This window comes from Borostomias antarcticus, assembly GCF_949987555.1.
Source record: "Borostomias antarcticus genome assembly, contig: scaffold_152, whole genome shotgun sequence".
Classification (NCBI taxonomy): domain Eukaryota; kingdom Metazoa; phylum Chordata; class Actinopteri; order Stomiiformes; family Stomiidae; genus Borostomias; species Borostomias antarcticus.
The window spans coordinates 16,902-37,500 of NW_028175978.1; the positions used below are offsets into that span (position 1 = coordinate 16,902).

The following is a 20,599-nucleotide window of genomic DNA, read 5'->3' on the forward strand; positions in this document are numbered from 1 at the left end:
AGGCTACTCTCAGAGTGATACACATTCAGTGTTGATGGATGGATGGATGGATGGATGGATGGATGGATGGATGGATGGATGGATGGATGGATGGATGGATGGATAGATGGATGGATGGATGGATGGATGATTTTGTGTAATTTTTGGGCACAACCCAAGATTAAGATCTTGCTGATCTTGGAGCAGCAGGTGCTCTTCAAACAGAACCCTCTAGCTGTGGTTGACCTTATCCGGAGCCTGCATGTAGCTGGAGAGGAAGGTGGCCAGCTGGCGGAGTTCACAGGTGCAGTTCCAGGTGTTGAGGTCCAGGTTGAGGCTTCCGAGCCAGGAGAGGTAGGAGAAGGTCTGGGCCGGCACCGAACGCAGACGGTTCCCCGACAGGTCCAGACTCCGCAGAGACACCAGCCCATGGAAACTGGTATTCACATTGATTGATCAGTCAGACGATCAATCTATCAATCAACCAATTAATCAAAAACCAACTGATGAATCGATATCATCAAATTAACCAAAGAACCAATCCATTAATCAATGAAACCATTGATCAACCAATCAAACAACCCACCAGTGATTCCATCCATCAATCAATCAAAAGACAAAGTGTCCTCCGTCCTCACCTGCCCCTCCCCAGGTGTGACAGCAGGTTGTGGGAGAGGTCGAGGGTCTCCAGCCCCCTTAGGTCCACCTGGGAGAAGGTGTCATCCTCCAGACTGCTCAGCAAGTTCCCCTCCAGCCGCAGTATCCTCAGGGTCCTAGTGCCCTGGAACCACGAGCCGTTTACCTGGAGAGAGTCAAGATATGTGAACACTATAGCAAGCTGCTCTGTGCCAGTATGGTTCCTCACACAGATCTGAGTACGTCATCATCTGAAAATGTATCTGACAAAGACCTGGATCCTCCAGTCCTCCCCCGCCCGCCCACCTGTGTGAGGTCGTTGCTCCCCAGGTCGAGCACCTCCAGGCGGGCTAGGTCAGAGACGGCGCCCCCTCCCAGGGCCTGGTTGGTCAGCCGGTTGTGGTCCAGCAGCAGGGTGTGGAGCAGGCTCAGGTTCCCGAAGGCCAGGTGGGAGACGGTCACGATGGCGTTGTGGCTCAGGTCCAGCACGGTCAGGTTGGCCAGGTGGGAGAGCGAGCGCTGGTCCACGGAGGAGATGGAGCCGTCGGTCAGCATCAGGGCCTGGGTGGAGTCTGGGGCCTCTGGAGGGCAGCAGAGGGAGGAAGGACCATATTAGGGTCAAACACCATCTGTCATCCTTTCAAAAGCTTTGAAAAAAGATTGGGGCTGCGTTCCGAATTGCATACTTCATTACTATATAGTATGCCAAAAAGGGATGTAGTATGTAGTATGGATGCAGAACGGCAAAAATACCAGGATGTCCTACTACATCTGGGTGTATTTTGCAGTATGCAAGCCAGCTGATTTTTCTGGCTATTCTGACCCACAATCCTGTGCGCTGAGGACATGACTGTATGTCCGAGTCACGCCAGAGGCGTTTTGATGAATCCCAGCTGTGGACGAATGTCGCTTTATGAACTGTGACAGATGTGGTCAAATTTCAAGGCGCAATGTTATGACAAGGTAGTATGTCCCAATTGGATGCGTACTGCGTGCGAAGTATGTACTTTCTAGAGGCAGCTGTAGTACGTTCTGGTGTAAGTATGCAATTCGGAACAGCCTGGGTGAGCATGTCTGGCCCAATGGTGAAAAAGGACAAGTCCCACCCAATCAGCAGTGGAGTCGGTTTGAGCTACGAAACCCACCAATGATGTTGGAGAGCTGGTGGCAGATGAGGGCGTGTTCAGAACACACCACACAGGAGGCGGGGCATGAGAGGAGGCGGGGCCAGCGCTGGGCTCGTGTGATTGACAACAGCAGCATCAGGAGGACACCTGGAATGGAATATTACCATGGAGAGATAGAGAGAGAGAGAGAGAGAGGGAAAGAGAGAGAAAGAGAGTGAGAAATGAGAAAGAGAGAGAGAGAAAGCGAGAGAGAGAGAAAGAGGGAGAGGGAAAGAGAGAGAGAGATGGCGGGGGGAGAGAGAGAGGGAAAGAGAAAGAGAGGGAAAGATAGAGGGAATGAGAGAGGGAAGGAGAGACAAAGAGAGAGAGAGAGATGGCGGGGGAGAGAGAGAGGGAAAGAGAGAGAAAGAGAGAGGGAGGGAGGGAGAGAAAGACAGGCAGTTGTTCTCAAAGAATATTGTGTATGTTGGGAACTTAGCGTATAACTAGTGTTTTCAATGTTTTTCTCTACACAGCTCTTACTTCTCATGGTGCGTTACAGGGCGGGCGGAACGGTCCTCCATACGGCCCACCCTGCTCCCACCGGACTCATCCTCATCTTCATCCTGCTCCTCTTCACAAAGCTGCACTCCTTTCCTGGAAGGCGGGAAACGTCTGTCTGTCTGTGTGTGTTTGTGCGTGTGTCTAGTTGGTTGTGTGTTTGTGCGTGTGTCTAGATGGTTGTGTGTTTGTGCGTGTCTAGTTGGTTGTGTGTTTGTGTGTGTCTAGTTGGTTGTGTGTTTGTGCGTGTGTCTAGTTGGTTGTGTGTTTGTGTGTGTCTAGTTGGTTGTGTGTTTGTGTGTGTGTGTAGTTGGTTGTGTGTTTGTGTGTCTAGTTGGTTGTGTGTTTGTGCGTGTCTAGTTGGTTGTGTGTTTGTGTGTGTCTAGTTGGTTGTGTGTTTGTGTGTGTGTCTAGTTGGTTGTGTTTGTGTGTGTCTAGTTGGTTGTGTGTTTGTGCGTGTGTCTAGTTGGTTGTGTGTTTGTGTGTGTCTAGTTGGTTGTGTGTTTGTGCGTGTTTCTAGTTGGTTGTGTGTTTGTGCGTGTGTCTAGTTGGTTGTGTGTTTGTGTGTGTGTCTTGTTGGTTGTGTGTTTGTGCGTGTCTAGTTGGTTGTGTGTTTGTGCGTGTGTCTAGTTGGTTGTGTGTTTGTGCGTGTCTAGTTGGTTGTGTGTTTGTGTGTGTCTAGTTGGTTGTGTGTTTGTGCGTGTGTCTAGTTGGTTGTGTGTTTGTGCGTGTGTCTAGTTGGTTGTGTGTTTGTGTGTGTCTAGTTGGTTGTGTGTTTGTGTGTGTGTCTAGTTGGTTGTGTTTGTGCGTGTGTCTAGTTGGTTGTGTGTTTGTGTGTGTCTAGTTGGTTGTGTGTTTGTGTGTGTGTGTAGTTGGTTGTGTGTTTGTGCGTGTGTCTAGTTGGTTGTGTGTTTGTGTGTGTCTAGTTGGTTGTGTGTTTGTGTGTGTCTAGTTGGTTGTGTGTTTGTGCGTGTCTAGTTGGTTGTGTGTTTGTGTGTGTCTAGTTGGTTGTGTGTTTGTGTGTGTCTAGTTGGTTGTGTGTTTGTGCGTGTGTCTAGTTGGTTGTGTGTTTGTGTGTGTCTAGTTGGTTGTGTGTTTGTGTGTGTCTAGTTGGTTGTGTGTTTGTGCGTGTCTAGTTGGTTGTGTGTTTGTGTGTGTCTAGTTGGTTGTGTGTTTGTGTGTCTAGTTGGTTGTGTGTTTGTGCGTGTCTAGTTGGTTGTGTGTTTGTGTGTGTCTAGTTGGTTGTGTGTTTGTGTGTGTGTCTAGTTGGTTGTGTGTTTGTGTGTGTCTAGTTGGTTGTGTGTTTGTGCGTGTGTCTAGTTGGTTGTGTGTTTGTGCGTGTCTAGTTGGTTGTGTGTTTGTGTGTGTGTCTAGTTGGTTGTGTGTTTGTGTGTGTCTAGTTGGTTGTGTGTTTGTGCGTGTCTAGTTGGTTGTGTGTTTGTGTGTGTCTAGTTGGTTGTGTGTTTGTGTGTGTCTAGTTGGTTGTGTGTTTGTGTGTCTAGTTGGTTGTGTGTTTGTGTGTGTGTCTAGTTGGTTGTGTGTTTGTGTGTGTCTAGTTGGTTGTGTGTTTGTGTGTGTATCTAGTTGGTTGTGTGTTTGTGTGTCTAGTTGGTTGTGTGTTTGTGTGTGTGTCTAGTTGGTTGTGTGTTTGTGCGTGTGTCTAGTTGGTTGTGTGTTTGTGCGTGTCTAGTTGGTTGTGTGTTTGTGTGTGTGTCTAGTTGGTTGTGTGTTTGTGTGTGTCTAGTTGGTTGTGTGTTTGTGCGTGTCTAGTTGGTTGTGTGTTTGTGTGTGTCTAGTTGGTTGTGTGTTTGAGTGTGTCTAGTTGGTTGTGTGTTTGTGTGTGTGTCTAGTTGGTTGTGTGTTTGTGCGTGTCTAGTTGGTTGTGTGTTTGTGTGTGTCTAGTTGGTTGTGTGTTTGTGTGTGTCTAGTTGGTTGTGTGTTTGTGTGTCTAGTTGGTTGTGTGTTTGTGTGTGTGTCTAGTTGGTTGTGTGTTTGTGTGTGTCTAGTTGGTTGTGTGTTTGTGTGTGTATCTAGTTGGTTGTGTGTTTGTGTGTCTAGTTAGTTGTGTGTGTGTGTGTGTGTCTAGTTGGTTGTGTTGCTGGGAGACAGAGCAGTGGTCTGTGTGATGGAGGCGGTCTGAGGTTCGAGTGATAAAACATGCATGATGCTTCAATGACTGTACCTCCGCCGGAGTCTACTGTTATCCTTGTGTGTGTGTGTGTGTGTGTGTGTGTGTGTGTGTGTGTGTGTGTGTGTGTGAGTCACAGCAGGTATGGCAACAGCTGTCATGTGTATAGAGTGGCCAGGTAGGGGGAACTGACAGGAGAGCTTCTCAGGCGACTGACTGGTATCTAGTAGTGTGGTATCTCTAGTAGTGTGGTATCTAGTAGTGTGGTATCTCTAGTAGTGTGGTATCTCTAGTAGTGTGGTATCTAGTAGTGTGGTATCTCTAGTAGTGTGGTATCTCTAGTAGTGTGATATCTCTAGTAGTGTGATATCTCTAGTAGTGTGGTATCTCTAGTAGTGTGGTATCTCTAGTAGTGTGATATCTCTAGTAGTGTGGTATCTCTAGTAGTGTGGTATCTCTAGTAGTGTGGTATCTAGTAGTGTGGTATCTCTAGTAGTGTGGTATCTCTAGTAGTGTGATATCTCTAGTAGTGTGGTGTCTCTAGTAGTGTGGTATCTCTAGTAGTGTGGTATCTCTAGTAGTGTGATATCTCTAGTAGTGTGGTATCTCTAGTAGTGTGGTATCTCTAGTAGTGTGGTATCTAGTAGTGTGGTATCTCTAGTAGTGTGGTATCTAGTAGTGTGGTATCTCTAGTAGTGTGGTATCTAGTAGTGTGGTATCTCTAGTAGTGTGGTATCTCTAGTAGTGTGGTATCTAGTAGTGTGGTATCTCTAGTAGTGTGGTATCTCTAGTAGTGTGATATCTCTAGTAGTGTGGTATCTAGTAGTGTGGTATCTCTAGTAGTGTGATATCTCTAGTAGTGTGGTATCTCTAGTAGTGTGGTATCTCTAGTAGTGTGATATCTCTAGTAGTGTGGTATCTCTAGTAGTGTGGTATCTCTAGTAGTGTGATATATCTAGTAGTGTGGTATCTAGTAGTGTGGTATCTCTAGTAGTGTGGTATCTCTAGTAGTGTGGTATCTAGTAGTGTGGTATCTAGTAGTGTGATATCTCTAGTAGTGTGGTATCTAGTAGTGTGGTATCTCTAGTAGTGTGGTATCTCTAGTAGTGTGATATCTCTAGTAGTGTGGTATCTCTAGTAGTGTGGTATCTCTAGTAGTGTGATATCTCTAGTAGTGTGGTATCTCTAGTAGTGTGGTATCTAGTAGTGTGGTATCTCTAGTAGTGTGGTATCTCTAGTAGTGTGGTATCTCTAGTAGTGTGGTATCTAGTAGTGTGGTATCTCTAGTAGTGTGGTATATCTAGTAGTGTGGTATCTAGTAGTGTGGTATCTCTAGTAGTGTTGTATCTCTAGTAGTGTGGTATCTCTAGTAGTGTGATATCTCTAGTAGTGTGTATCTAGTTGGTTGTGTGTTTGTGTGTGTCTAGTTAGTTGTGTGTGTGTGTGTGTGTCTAGTTGGTTGTGTTGCTGGGAGACAGAGCAGTGGTCTGTGTGATGGAGGCGGTCTGAGGTTCGAGTGATAAAACATGCATGATGCTTCAATGACTGTACCTCCGCCGGAGTCTACTGTTATCCTTGTGTGTGTGTGTGTGTGTGTGTGTGTGTGTGTGTGTGTGTGTGAGTCACAGCAGGTATGGCAACAGCTGTCATGTGTATAGAGTGGCCAGGTAGGGGGAACTGACAGGAGAGCTTCTCAGGTGACTGACTGGTATCTAGTAGTGTGGTATCTCTAGTAGTGTGGTATCTAGTAGTGTGGTATCTCTAGTAGTGTGGTATCTCTAGTAGTGTGGTATCTAGTAGTGTGGTATCTCTAGTAGTGTGGTATCTCTAGTAGTGTGATATCTCTAGTAGTGTGGTATCTCTAGTAGTGTGATATCTCTAGTAGTGTGGTATCTCTAGTAGTGTGGTATCTCTAGTAGTGTGGTATCTAGTAGTGTGGTATCTCTAGTAGTGTGATATCTCTAGTAGTGTGGTGTCTCTAGTAGTGTGGTATCTCTAGTAGTGTGGTATCTCTAGTAGTGTGATATCTCTAGTAGTGTGGTATCTCTAGTAGTGTGGTATCTCTAGTAGTGTGGTATCTAGTAGTGTGGTATCTCTAGTAGTGTGGTATCTAGTAGTGTGGTATCTCTAGTAGTGTGGTATCTCTAGTAGTGTGGTATCTAGTAGTGTGGTATCTCTAGTAGTGTGGTATCTCTAGTAGTGTGGTATCTCTAGTAGTGTGGTATCTAGTAGTGTGGTATCTCTAGTAGTGTGGTATCTCTAGTAGTGTGATATCTCTAGTAGTGTGGTATCTCTAGTAGTGTGGTATATCTAGTAGTGTGGTATCTCTAGTAGTGTGATATCTCTAGTAGTGTGGTATCTCTAGTAGTGTGGTATCTCTAGTAGTGTGGTATCTAGTAGTGTGGTATCTCTAGTAGTGTGGTATCTCTAGTAGTGTGATATCTCTAGTAGTGTGGTATCTAGTAGTGTGGTATCTCTAGTAGTGTGATATCTCTAGTAGTGTGGTATCTCTAGTAGTGTGGTATCTCTAGTAGTGTGATATCTCTAGTAGTGTGGTATCTCTAGTAGTGTGGTATCTCTAGTAGTGTGATATATCTAGTAGTGTGGTATCTAGTAGTGTGGTATCTCTAGTAGTGTGGTATCTCTAGTAGTGTGGTATCTAGTAGTGTGGTATCTAGTAGTGTGATATCTCTAGTAGTGTGGTATCTAGTAGTGTGGTATCTCTAGTAGTGTGGTATCTCTAGTAGTGTGATATCTCTAGTAGTGTGGTATCTCTAGTAGTGTGGTATCTCTAGTAGTGTGATATCTCTAGTAGTGTGGTATCTCTAGTAGTGTGGTATCTCTAGTAGTGTGGTATCTAGTAGTGTGGTATCTCTAGTAGTGTGGTATCTCTAGTAGTGTGGTATCTCTAGTAGTGTGGTATCTAGTAGTGTGGTATCTCTAGTAGTGTGGTATCTCTAGTAGTGTGGTATCTAGTAGTGTGGTATCTCTAGTAGTGTTGTATCTCTAGTAGTGTGGTATCTCTAGTAGTGTGATATCTCTAGTAGTGTGGTATCTCTAGTAGTGTGGTATCTCTAGTAGTGTGATATCTCTAGTAGTGTGGTATCTCTAGTAGTGTTGTGGTATCTCTAGTAGTGTGGTATCTCTAGTAGTGTGATATCTCTAGTAGTGTGGTATCTCTAGTAGTGTTGTGGTATCTCTAGTAGTGTGGTATCTCTAGTAGTGTGGTATCTCTAGTAGTGTGATATCTCTAGTAGTGTGGTATCTCTAGTAGTGTGGTATCTCTAGTAGTGTGATATCTCTAGTAGTGTGATATCTCTAGTAGTGTGGTATCTCTAGTAGTGTTGTGGTATCTCTAGTAGTGTGGTATCTCTAGTAGTGTGATATCTCTAGTAGTGTGGTATCTCTAGTAGTGTTGTGGTATCTCTAGTAGTGTGGTATCTCTAGTAGTGTGGTATCTCTAGTAGTGTGATATCTCTAGTAGTGTGGTATCTCTAGTAGTGTGATATCTCTAGTAGTGTGATATCTCTAGTAGTGTGGTATCTCTAGTAGTGTTGTGGTATCTCTAGTAGTGTGGTATCTCTAGTAGTGTGATATCTCTAGTAGTGTGATATCTCTAGTAGTGTGGTATCTCTAGTAGTGTTGTGGTATCTCTAGTAGTGTGGTATCTCTAGTAGTGTGATATCTCTAGTAGTGTGATATCTCTAGTAGTGTGGTATCTCTAGTAGTGTTGTGGTATCTCTAGTAGTGTGGTATCTCTAGTAGTGTGGTATCTAGTAGTGTGGTATCTCTAGTAGTGTTGTGGTATCTCTAGTAGTGTGGTATCTCTAGTAGTGTGGTATATCTAGTAGTGTGGTATCTCTAGTAGTGTGATATCTCTAGTAGTGTGGTATCTCTAGTAGTGTGGTATCTAGTAGTGTGGTATCTCTAGTAGTGTGGTATCTCTAGTAGTGTGATATCTCTAGTAGTGTGGTATCTAGTAGTGTGGTATCTCTAGTAGTGTGATATCTCTAGTAGTGTGGTATCTCTAGTAGTGTGGTATCTCTAGTAGTGTGATATCTCTAGTAGTGTGGTATCTCTAGTAGTGTGGTATCTCTAGTAGTGTGATATATCTAGTAGTGTGGTATCTAGTAGTGTGGTATCTCTAGTAGTGTGGTATCTCTAGTAGTGTGGTATCTAGTAGTGTGGTATCTAGTAGTGTGATATCTCTAGTAGTGTGGTATCTAGTAGTGTGGTATCTCTAGTAGTGTGATATCTCTAGTAGTGTGGTATCTCTAGTAGTGTGGTATCTCTAGTAGTGTGGTATCTCTAGTAGTGTGGTATCTAGTAGTGTGGTATCTCTAGTAGTGTGGTATCTCTAGTAGTGTGGTATCTCTAGTAGTGTGGTATCTAGTAGTGTGGTATCTCTAGTAGTGTGGTATCTCTAGTAGTGTGGTATCTAGTAGTGTGGTATCTCTAGTAGTGTTGTATCTCTAGTAGTGTGGTATCTCTAGTAGTGTGATATCTCTAGTAGTGTGGTATCTCTAGTAGTGTGGTATCTCTAGTAGTGTGATATCTCTAGTAGTGTGGTATCTCTAGTAGTGTGGTATATCTAGTAGTGTGGTATCTCTAGTAGTGTGATATCTCTAGTAGTGTGGTATCTCTAGTAGTGTGGTATCTCTAGTAGTGTGGTATCTAGTAGTGTGGTATCTCTAGTAGTGTGGTATCTCTAGTAGTGTGATATCTCTAGTAGTGTGGTATCTAGTAGTGTGGTATCTCTAGTAGTGTGATATCTCTAGTAGTGTGGTATCTCTAGTAGTGTGGTATCTCTAGTAGTGTGATATCTCTAGTAGTGTGGTATCTCTAGTAGTGTGATATATCTAGTAGTGTGGTATCTAGTAGTGTGGTATCTCTAGTAGTGTGGTATCTCTAGTAGTGTGGTATCTAGTAGTGTGGTATCTAGTAGTGTGATATCTCTAGTAGTGTGGTATCTAGTAGTGTGGTATCTCTAGTAGTGTGGTATCTCTAGTAGTGTGATATCTCTAGTAGTGTGGTATCTCTAGTAGTGTGGTATCTCTAGTAGTGTGATATCTCTAGTAGTGTGGTATCTCTAGTAGTGTGGTATCTCTAGTAGTGTGGTATCTAGTAGTGTGGTATCTCTAGTAGTGTGGTATCTCTAGTAGTGTGGTATCTCTAGTAGTGTGGTATCTAGTAGTGTGGTATCTCTAGTAGTGTGGTATCTCTAGTAGTGTGGTATCTAGTAGTGTGGTATCTCTAGTAGTGTTGTATCTCTAGTAGTGTGGTATCTCTAGTAGTGTGATATCTCTAGTAGTGTGGTATCTCTAGTAGTGTGGTATCTCTAGTAGTGTGATATCTCTAGTAGTGTGGTATCTCTAGTAGTGTTGTGGTATCTCTAGTAGTGTGGTATCTCTAGTAGTGTGATATCTCTAGTAGTGTGGTATCTCTAGTAGTGTTGTGGTATCTCTAGTAGTGTGGTATCTCTAGTAGTGTGGTATCTCTAGTAGTGTGATATCTCTAGTAGTGTGGTATCTCTAGTAGTGTGGTATCTCTAGTAGTGTGATATCTCTAGTAGTGTGATATCTCTAGTAGTGTGGTATCTCTAGTAGTGTTGTGGTATCTCTAGTAGTGTGGTATCTCTAGTAGTGTGATATCTCTAGTAGTGTGGTATCTCTAGTAGTGTTGTGGTATCTCTAGTAGTGTGGTATCTCTAGTAGTGTGGTATCTCTAGTAGTGTGATATCTCTAGTAGTGTGGTATCTCTAGTAGTGTGATATCTCTAGTAGTGTGATATCTCTAGTAGTGTGGTATCTCTAGTAGTGTTGTGGTATCTCTAGTAGTGTGGTATCTCTAGTAGTGTGATATCTCTAGTAGTGTGATATCTCTAGTAGTGTGGTATCTCTAGTAGTGTTGTGGTATCTCTAGTAGTGTGGTATCTCTAGTAGTGTGATATCTCTAGTAGTGTGATATCTCTAGTAGTGTGGTATCTCTAGTAGTGTTGTGGTATCTCTAGTAGTGTGGTATCTCTAGTAGTGTGGTATCTAGTAGTGTGGTATCTCTAGTAGTGTTGTGGTATCTCTAGTAGTGTGGTATCTCTAGTAGTGTGGTATATCTAGTAGTGTGGTATCTCTAGTAGTGTGATATCTCTAGTAGTGTGGTATCTCTAGTAGTGTGGTATCTAGTAGTGTGGTATCTCTAGTAGTGTGGTATCTCTAGTAGTGTGATATCTCTAGTAGTGTGGTATCTAGTAGTGTGGTATCTCTAGTAGTGTGATATCTCTAGTAGTGTGGTATCTCTAGTAGTGTGGTATCTCTAGTAGTGTGATATCTCTAGTAGTGTGGTATCTCTAGTAGTGTGGTATCTCTAGTAGTGTGATATATCTAGTAGTGTGGTATCTAGTAGTGTGGTATCTCTAGTAGTGTGGTATCTCTAGTAGTGTGGTATCTAGTAGTGTGGTATCTAGTAGTGTGATATCTCTAGTAGTGTGGTATCTAGTAGTGTGGTATCTCTAGTAGTGTGATATCTCTAGTAGTGTGGTATCTCTAGTAGTGTGGTATCTCTAGTAGTGTGGTATCTAGTAGTGTGGTATCTCTAGTAGTGTGGTATCTCTAGTAGTGTGGTATCTCTAGTAGTGTGGTATCTAGTAGTGTGGTATCTCTAGTAGTGTGGTATCTCTAGTAGTGTGGTATCTAGTAGTGTGGTATCTCTAGTAGTGTTGTATCTCTAGTAGTGTGGTATCTCTAGTAGTGTGATATCTCTAGTAGTGTGGTATCTCTAGTAGTGTGGTATCTCTAGTAGTGTGATATCTCTAGTAGTGTGGTATCTCTAGTAGTGTTGTGGTATCTCTAGTAGTGTGGTATCTCTAGTAGTGTGATATCTCTAGTAGTGTGGTATCTCTAGTAGTGTTGTGGTATCTCTAGTAGTGTGGTATCTCTAGTAGTGTGGTATCTCTAGTAGTGTGATATCTCTAGTAGTGTGGTATCTCTAGTAGTGTGGTATATCTAGTAGTGTGATATCTCTAGTAGTGTGATATCTCTAGTAGTGTGGTATCTCTAGTAGTGTTGTGGTATCTCTAGTAGTGTGGTATCTCTAGTAGTGTGATATCTCTAGTAGTGTGGTATCTCTAGTAGTGTTGTGGTATCTCTAGTAGTGTGGTATCTCTAGTAGTGTGGTATCTCTAGTAGTGTGATATCTCTAGTAGTGTGGTATCTCTAGTAGTGTGGTATCTCTAGTAGTGTGATATCTCTAGTAGTGTGATATCTCTAGTAGTGTGGTATCTCTAGTAGTGTTGTGGTATCTCTAGTAGTGTGGTATCTCTAGTAGTGTGATATCTCTAGTAGTGTGATATCTCTAGTAGTGTGGTATCTCTAGTAGTGTTGTGGTATCTCTAGTAGTGTGGTATCTCTAGTAGTGTGATATCTCTAGTAGTGTGATATCTCTAGTAGTGTGGTATCTCTAGTAGTGTTGTGGTATCTCTAGTAGTGTGGTATCTCTAGTAGTGTGGTATCTAGTAGTGTGGTATCTCTAGTAGTGTTGTGGTATCTCTAGTAGTGTGGTATCTCTAGTAGTGTGGTATCTAGTAGTGTGATATCTCTAGTAGTGTGATATCTCTAGTAGTGTGGTATCTAGTAGTGTGGTATCTCTAGTAGTGTTGTGGTATCTCTAGTAGTGTGGTATCTCTAGTAGTGTTGTGGTATATCTAGTAGTGTGGTATCTCTAGTAGTGTGGTATCTCTAGTAGTGTGGTATCTCTAGTAGTGTGATATCTCTAGTAGTGTGGTATCTCTAGTAGTGTGGTATCTCTAGTAGTGAGGTATCTCTAGTAGTGTGGTATCTCTAGTAGTGTGGTATATCTAGTAGTGTGGTATATCTAGTAGTGTGGTATCTCTAGTAGTGTTGTGGTATATCTAGTAGTGTGGTATCTCTAGTAGTGTTGTGGTATATCTAGTAGTGTGGTATCTAGTAGTGTGGTATCTCTAGTAGTGTGGTATATCTAGTAGTGTGGTATCTCTAGTAGTGTGGTATCTCTAGTAGTGTGGTATCTCTAGTAGTGTTGTGGTAGGTCAGTCTTGGTCTCCAGACTGGTCTCAAGACAAAGCGGACTGTGGATTTTATTTCCAGACCGGTTAAGATCCTACCTGAGGGATTATCACTCAACAGCCTGTGCCTTGTCTCATTTGTTAACATCACTACTGTGATCGGATGTAAACCTCCCGCCTCAAATGCAACTCCTAACTTGTCAGATCAGTTTGAGGAGTGGTTTGGTTTGCATGTTGCACGTTTTATCGTGTCACTTGGTCTCGATACACTCTGGTCGTGGTCATGACTCTTTAGGTGGTACAGCAACACTAATCTGTGTCTCCTCTCCTAATGACCCTGACACACACACACACACACACACACACACACACACACACACACACACACACAGCTTAACTCACCTGCCCCTCGACCGAATGACTGTCTGTAACACCGTAATTGAGTCAGTCCCTTTCTGTGTTGTGTGTAGTAACGTACACGACAACAGGCCACACTACACAACAACGCACAACAACGCACTCCATCCACAGCATCACAAAAACACGCCCTGGATAGTGAACACCACTTCACCTCTGAGCCTCCCTTCACATTGATGACGTCCTCCTTCCAGGGACAATGGTACGATCCACTTGCAGATGAATCCATTAATAGTCAAATCCAGGTTCAGACCACCAGTCCAATAAAGGGGGATTCCATTGTAATTCCATAATTGAGGCTTCTCTGTAGCATGCTGCAGCTTAGCTAGCCAGTGCTAGGCTTCTACAGACTAAGAGTAACACTAAGAGTAGCATAGCACAGATTAGAGACCTAAGCCACTGGAAATAGTGTAGTAATAGTCGCTCTAAGACTGGATGCTGTGTAGAGCAGGTGAGTGAATAGTCTATTAGAAGGTTTCTAGCACAGTATGAGTGTTACTGTCTAACAGTAGAGGCTGTGCTGCCCGTCGCGCTGGGTTGGGTTACCAGGGCTCTGGGCATGCTCAGTGGGTTACCAGGGCTCTGGGCATGCTCAGTGGGACGCTCGGTCACCTGAGCCGTCCTGGTGGTTCAGCGCTGCTTCTCTTGACCTCTGACCTCCTCACAGACAGGCGGCATGGACCGCAGACAGGAGGGACCATCAAAGACTTTTAAAGAACGATTAAAGAATCGCTACCACTGCCTGTGGATGTTGTGTCATGTGATTAATACACTATTACTAATCTGAACTGGATATGAAAAATTAATTTCGTCCAAATTAAAATGTAAATAAAATCCAAAGACTCAGTATTACTACATTAATCATTTATTATAGTTGAGTATTCTTCTTGCAGATTTAAATCCATAACCTATAAAATGTTTGGGATTACTCCTCCTTTCCTTCAGTAATGTCAACTTTTATAATACCAATCTTTAAACGTGGCAAGAGGTCAAACTGAGGGCATGCTCCCCACTTGACTTCCTGTCTTGTCCGTTAGTGACCTTTGACCTGTGTATGAGGGGGTTGGTCACATGGTTAACACCATCTTCCCAGAAGCCCCGGGGCAGTTGATGATGTCATGGTGGGCCTGGGCGGCGGCCTCCAGGGTGTACTGCTGCCCCACGGACGGCCTCAGCCAACCAGCATCCATCCCTGAGAACAACGCCGCCACACACTCCGCCTTCTCCTCCTGAGAGAGAGAGAGAGAGAGGAGGGAGAGAGAGAGAGAGAGAGAGAGAGAGAGGAGGGAGAGAGAGGGAGAGAGAGAGAGAGAGGGAGGGAGGGAGGGAGAGAGAGAGAGAGAGAGAGAAAGGGAGGGAGAGAGAGAGGGAGAGAGGAGGGATAGAGGGAGAGAGAGGAGGGAGAGAGAGAGCGAGAGAGAGGAGGGAGAGAGAGAGGAAAAGGAGGGAGAGAGAGAGGAGGGAGAGAGAGAGAGAGAGAGGAGGGAGAGAGAGAGAGGAGGGAGAGAGAGAAAGAGTAGAGGGAGAGAGAGAGGGAGAGAGAGAGCGAGAGAGACAGGAGGGAGAGAGGGAGAGAGAGAGGAGGGAGAGAAAGAGAGGAGGAAGAGAGAGCTAGTGAATGGGGAGGAGGTGCTGAGAGGAATGTGATACTCCTCCCCACACCCCGCCTCTCAGAACTAAACACCAAGGCCAGAGCACACATTACAACCACAACAACACAGGACACTAACCCACCCAGTCACCACTCAACACTCCCCTCTGAACACAGGACACTAACCCACCCAGTCACCACTCAACACTCCCCTCTGAACACAGGACACTAACCCACCCAGTCACCACTCAACACTCCCCTCTGAACACAGGACACTAACCCACCCAGTCACCACTCAACACTCCCCTCTGAACACAGGACACTAACCCACCCAGTCACCACTCAACACTCCCCTCTGAACACAGGACACTAACCCACCCAGTCACCACTCAACACTCCCCTCTGAACACAGGACACTAACCCACCCAGTCACCACTCAACACTCCCCTCCGAACACAGGGCACTAACCCACCCAGTCACCACTCAACACTCCCCTCTGAACACAGGACACTAACCCACCCAGTCACCACTCAACACTCCCCTCTGAACACAGGACCCTAACCCACCCAGTCACCACTCAACACTCCCCTCTGAACACAGGACACTAACCCACCCAGTCACCACTCAACACTCCCCTCTGAACACAGGACACTAACCCACCCAGTCACCACTCAACACTCCCCTGTGAACACAGGACACTAACCCACCCAGTCACCACTCAACACTCCCCTCTGAACACAGGACACTAACCCACCCAGTCACCACTCAACACTCCCCTCTGAACACAGGACACTAACCCACCCAGTCACCACTCAACACTCCCCTCTGAACACAGGACACTAACCCACCCAGTCACCACTCAACACTCCCCTCTGAACACAGGTACAGGACACTCAGGTGCAGAAGGACCTGCTTCAGTAAGAGTCTGATCCCTGCAGCCATCGCTGCCTTAAACAGCCGGCCGGGCTGACCGCTAACCGGGGTGTGTGTGTGTGTAGCTGTCCTGTAAGGTTGTTAACCGTGGTGTGTGTGTGTGTGTGTAGCTGTCCTGTAAGGTTGTTAACCGTGGTGTGTGTGTGTGTCTGTGTGTGTGTAGCTGTCCTGTAAGGTTGTTAACCGTGGTGTGTGTAGCTGTCCTGTAAGGTTGTTAACTGTGGTGTGTAGCTGTCCTGTAAGGTTGTTAACCGTGGTGTGTGTGTGTGTGTGTGTGTGTGTGTGTGTGTAGCTGTCCTGTAAGGTTGTTAACCGTGGTGCGTAGCTGTCCTGTTAGGTGTCTGTCAGGATGTGTGTAACTGTATGGTGTCTGTCAATGCATAGTATGGTGTTGTCTTTTTGTGTCATTGCGCAGTATGGTGTTTTTTTGTGTCATTGCGCAGTTTGGTGTTGTGTTTTTGTGTCATTGCGCAGTATGGTGTTGCGTTTTTGTGTCATTGCGCAGTATGGTTTTGTGTTTTTGTGTCATTGCAGAGTATGGTGTTGTGTTTTTGTGTCATTGCACAGTATGGTGTTGTGTTTTTGTGTCATTGCACAGTATGGTGTTGTCATTGAGTGATGTTGTCCTTCGTAGGGGCTGTTTTCTGTATCACTGTGTGATATTTTCTGTCATCTGATTAATGTATCCAGTTCTGGGAAAAGAGTTTCCCCCTGTGGGACAATAAAGATCTAATCTAATCTAATCTAATCTAATCTAATCTAGACTACATGCTCGGCTCTATGGAGTCTAATGACATGTCTGAATAGTGGAATAGTCAAAGTCCACCAGGTTCTTACCGGCGTAGCGAAGAACAGCGCTACTCCCATGATGCTGGACTCCTTGGCCATCGTATCTCTGGGGTTGATCTCTATCGGCCCCCTGCTGCCAACGATCTACAGCACAGGAAAACTCAGCACCATGACTCAGGAAAACACAGGACCATGACACAGGAAAACACAGCACCATGACAGCGCAACACAGCAACATGACACAGCACAACACAGCAACATGACTCAGGAAAACACAGCAACATGACACAGGAAAACACAGCAACATGACACAGGAAAATACAGCAACATGACTCAGGAAAACACAGCAACATGAAACAGGAAAACACAGCAACATGACTCAACAGAACACAACAACATGACACAGCAACATCCATCCATCTTCATCCGCTTATCCGGGGTCGGGTCGCGGAGGCAGCAGTTCCAGCAGGGGGCCCCAGACATCCCTTTCCCTGGCAGCATCAACCAGCTCTGCATGGGGAATCTTTAGCCGCTCACAGGCCAGTGTGGAGATGTAGTCCCGACACCTAGTCCTGGGTCTACCCCGCGGCCTCCTCCCAGCCAGACACGCCTGGAACACCTCCCTAGAAAGGCGCCCAGGAGTTATCCTCACTAGATGCCCGAACCACCTCAACTGGCTCCTTTCGACGCAAAGGAGCAGCGGCTCTACTCCGAGTCTCTCCCGGATGACTGAACTTCTCACCCGATCTCTCAGGGAGACCCCAGCCACCCTCCGGAGAAAAAAGAAGCCGCTTGTATCCGTGATCTCGTTCTTTCGGTCATGACCCATCCTTCATGACCATAGGTGAGGGTGGGGACGAAGATAGACCGGTAGATCGAGAGCTTTGCCTTTTGGCTCAGCTCTCTTTTCGTCACAACAGTGCGGTAAAGCGACTGCAGAACCGCACCAGCTGCTCCGATTCTCCGGCCAAACTCCCTCTCCATGGTTCCCTCACTCGTGAACAAGACCCCCAGATACTTGAACTCCTTCACTTGGGGTAATGACTCATATCCTACTCGGAACGGACAGGCCACCGGTTTCCTGCTGAGAACCATGGCCTCAGATTTAGAAGTGCTTATTCTCATCCCAGCCGCTTCACACTCAGTTGTGAACCTATCCAGAGAGTGCTTGAGGTCGCAGGCAGATGATGCCATCAGGACCACATCATCTGCAAATAGCAGCGACGTGATCCCCAGCTCACCGAACTGCAAACCCACCTCCCCACGGCTACGCCTCGATATCCTGTCCATGAAAATTGGATTGGTGACAAAGCGCAGCCCTGGTGGAGGCCAACCCCCACCGGAAAGGAAGACGACTTACTGCCGAGGACCCGGACACAGCTCTCACTCTGGGTGTACAGGGATTGGATGGCCCTAAGTAGGGACCCCCTCACCCCAAACTCCTGTATAACCCTCCACAAGACCTCTCGAGGGACCCGGTCGTAAGCCTTCTCCAAGTCCACAAAACACATGTAGACAGGTTGGGCAAACTCCCAAGCCCCCTCCAAGATCCTCGCGAGAGTGAAGAGCTGGTCGGTGGTTCCACGACCAGGACGAAATCCGCATTGTTCCTCTTCGATCTGAGGTTCGACTATCGGCCGCACCCTCCTTTCCAGCACCTTGGAGTACACTTTCCCTGTGAGGCTGAGTAATGTGATGCCTCTTTAATTGGCACACACCCTCTGGTCCCCTTTTTAAATATTGGGACCACCACCTCAGTCTGCCACTCCTTTGGCACTGACCCAGACTTCCACGCAATGTTAAAGAGGCATGTCAACCAAGACAGCCCCTCAACACCCAGCGCCTTCAGCATTTCTGGATGGATCTCATCAGTCCCTGGGGCTTTGCCACTGTGGAGTTGTTTGACTACCTCAGTGAACTCCTCCAAGGAAATTGACGACCCCCCATCATCTTCCGATCATAGAGGGTGGATTAGTCGGGTTCAGGAGTTCCTCAAAGTGCTCCTTCCAACGCTCCACAACCTCCTCAGTTGAGGTCAGCAGTGTCCCCTCCTTGCTCTATAGAGCTTGGATGGTCCCCCGCTTTCCCTTCCTGAGGTGTCTGATGGTCTTCCAAAAACATTTTGGTGCCGACCGAAAGTCCTCCTCCCACACCCGCTGTTTTGCCTTGGTCACGGCCGAAGCCGCAGCCCTCCGGGCCAGCCGATACCCTGCAACTGCTTCTGGGAAAAATAAAATATCCCGGAAGGCCTCCTTCAGTCGGACGGTTTCCCTGACCACCGCTGTCCACCATGGTGTCCTAGGGTTACCGCCCCTTGAGGTACCTATGGCCCTCAGGCCACAGCTCCCAGCCGCAGCTTCAGAAATGGAGGCTTTGAACACCGACCACTCATTCTCGATGTCCCCAACCTCCACAGGGATGCCTGAGAAGCTCTGCCGGAGGTGGCAATTGACCCCCCACAGTCCTAAGGCGCAGGGAGGCGACCCTCTCGTCCGCTGGGGTGAACTCCAGCACAGAGACGCTCAGCTGGGGGCTAGCTAGTATAGCCACACCTGCCTTACGCCTCATACCGTGAGCAACTCCAGAGAAGAACAGGGTCCAACCCCTATCCAGGAGTTTGGTTCCGGCGCCGGTGCTGTGCGTGGAGGTTAGCCCCACCAGGTGTAATTGGTATTGCTCCACCTCCCTCACAAGCTCCGGCTCCTTCCCTCCCAGCGAGGTCATGTTCCATGTCCCCAGAGCCAGCCTTTGCTGCCCGGGTCCGGTCCGTCGGTGCCCCCCGCCTTCACCGCCACCTAGTTGGCAGCGCACCCGACCCCGACAATTCCTCCCGCGGGTGGTGGGTCCACGGGACGATGGAGGATGAGATGGTGTTGCGCTCGCAGGCGGGCCCTCCGTCTGGGCCTGGCTCCAGACGAGGGCCCCGGGCTTCCTACGGGCCGGATCTCTCTTCCTTTTTGTTGTTCTGTCATCAGGGGTTGTTTCCTGTAACCCCAGGTAGGGGGGCTAGCTACCACTTGCCCAAGGTGGACCCCCAGACTAGTGGAGGGAAGGAGGCGTCTTACTTCTCCATTCTAGTTTTGCACTGTAAACTAGCCGCTGCCCTGACACAGCAACATGACAAAGAAAAACACAGCAACATGACACAGGAAAACACAGCAACATGACTCAGGAAAATACAGCAACATGACACAGGAAAACACAGCAACATGACTCAGGAAAATACAGCAACATGACTCAACAGAACACAACAACATGACACAGCACAACACAACACATGCTGTGGGGTCTGGAGACCCTGTAGTAAAGTGCACTTTTTTCTCTCATGTAAAACTGTGCATTTCTTGTTGTGTTCATGAGCAGTGGTTGGAGGTGGAGATGAAGGGTTAGGGTCAGGGGTTAGGGGTTAGGGTCAGAGATCCTGTCCTACTGATGGTTCATAGAGGTGGAGAGGAAGGGTTAGGGTCAGGGATGGTTCATAGAGCTGGAGATGAAGGGTTAGGGTCAGGGGTTAGGGTTAGGGTCAGGGGTTAGGGTCAGGGATCCTGTCCTACTGACCGTGACTCGGCCTCCGTGGGTCAGCATCTGCAGGTCGCTGCTCAGGTTCACGTTGGCCAGCATCTCCACCACCACGTCCACACCCTGACCCCCGGTCGCCTCCTGGATCACACACACACACACACACACACACACACACACACACACACACACACACACACACACACACACATACACACAAATACACACACACACACACACACACACACAAAACCATGTCCCTTGGTCTTTCCATAGGGGCAGACCTCCCTCAGCTTGGAAACAGCAGCAGAGTTGTTCCTACCAGGATGTGGGAGGTGTACCCCGGCTCTCGGTGGTTGAAGGCCAGGTGGGCTCCGTTCTTCAGGACCAACTCCACCCCCTCGGGGGTCCCGGCCGTCCCCAACACCCTCAGACCCCGCACCCGGGCCAGCTGACATGCTGCCACCCCCACCTGACACACACACACACACGCAAGCACGCACGCACACACACACACGCACGCACACACTCACACACACACGATCGTCAGACCAACAGACCAAAGCCCAATTAATTAGTCACACACTCGAGTTCACACACACACGTACGCACGCGTGCAAGAGCACACACACACACACACACACACACACACACACACACACACACACACACACACACACACACAGACACAAGCTGAACTCACCCCTCCACTGGCTCCATGTATGAGCACCGTCTCTTCAGCCTTAGTCTGGGCCCTGCGTCAATCACAACACAACACAGCCTTAGTCTGGGCCCTGCGTCAATCACAACACAACACAGCCTTAGTCTGGGCCCTGCGGCAATCACAACACAACACAGCCTTAGTCTGGGCCCTGCGTCAATCACAACACAACACAGCCTTAGTCT

General features: G+C 46.9%; 1 protein-coding gene across 1 annotated transcript in view; it reads right to left on the bottom strand.

The window, feature by feature from the left end:
• Positions 1-13,708: 13,708 nt before the first annotated feature.
• Positions 13,709-20,599, bottom strand: part of LOC311328963 (quinone oxidoreductase-like) — an 11,774-nt gene continuing 4,883 nt past the window's right edge. The window contains exons 4-8 of the mRNA XM_084462853.1: positions 20,397-20,448; positions 20,016-20,165; positions 19,733-19,834; positions 16,223-16,318; positions 13,709-14,090 (exon numbers count right to left, since the gene is read on the bottom strand). Coding sequence (XP_084318979.1) covers positions 13,929-14,090; positions 16,223-16,318; positions 19,733-19,834; positions 20,016-20,165; positions 20,397-20,448 — 562 coding nt within the window. The 3' untranslated portion in view covers positions 13,709-13,928. The remainder of the gene's footprint in view (positions 14,091-16,222; positions 16,319-19,732; positions 19,835-20,015; positions 20,166-20,396; positions 20,449-20,599) is intronic.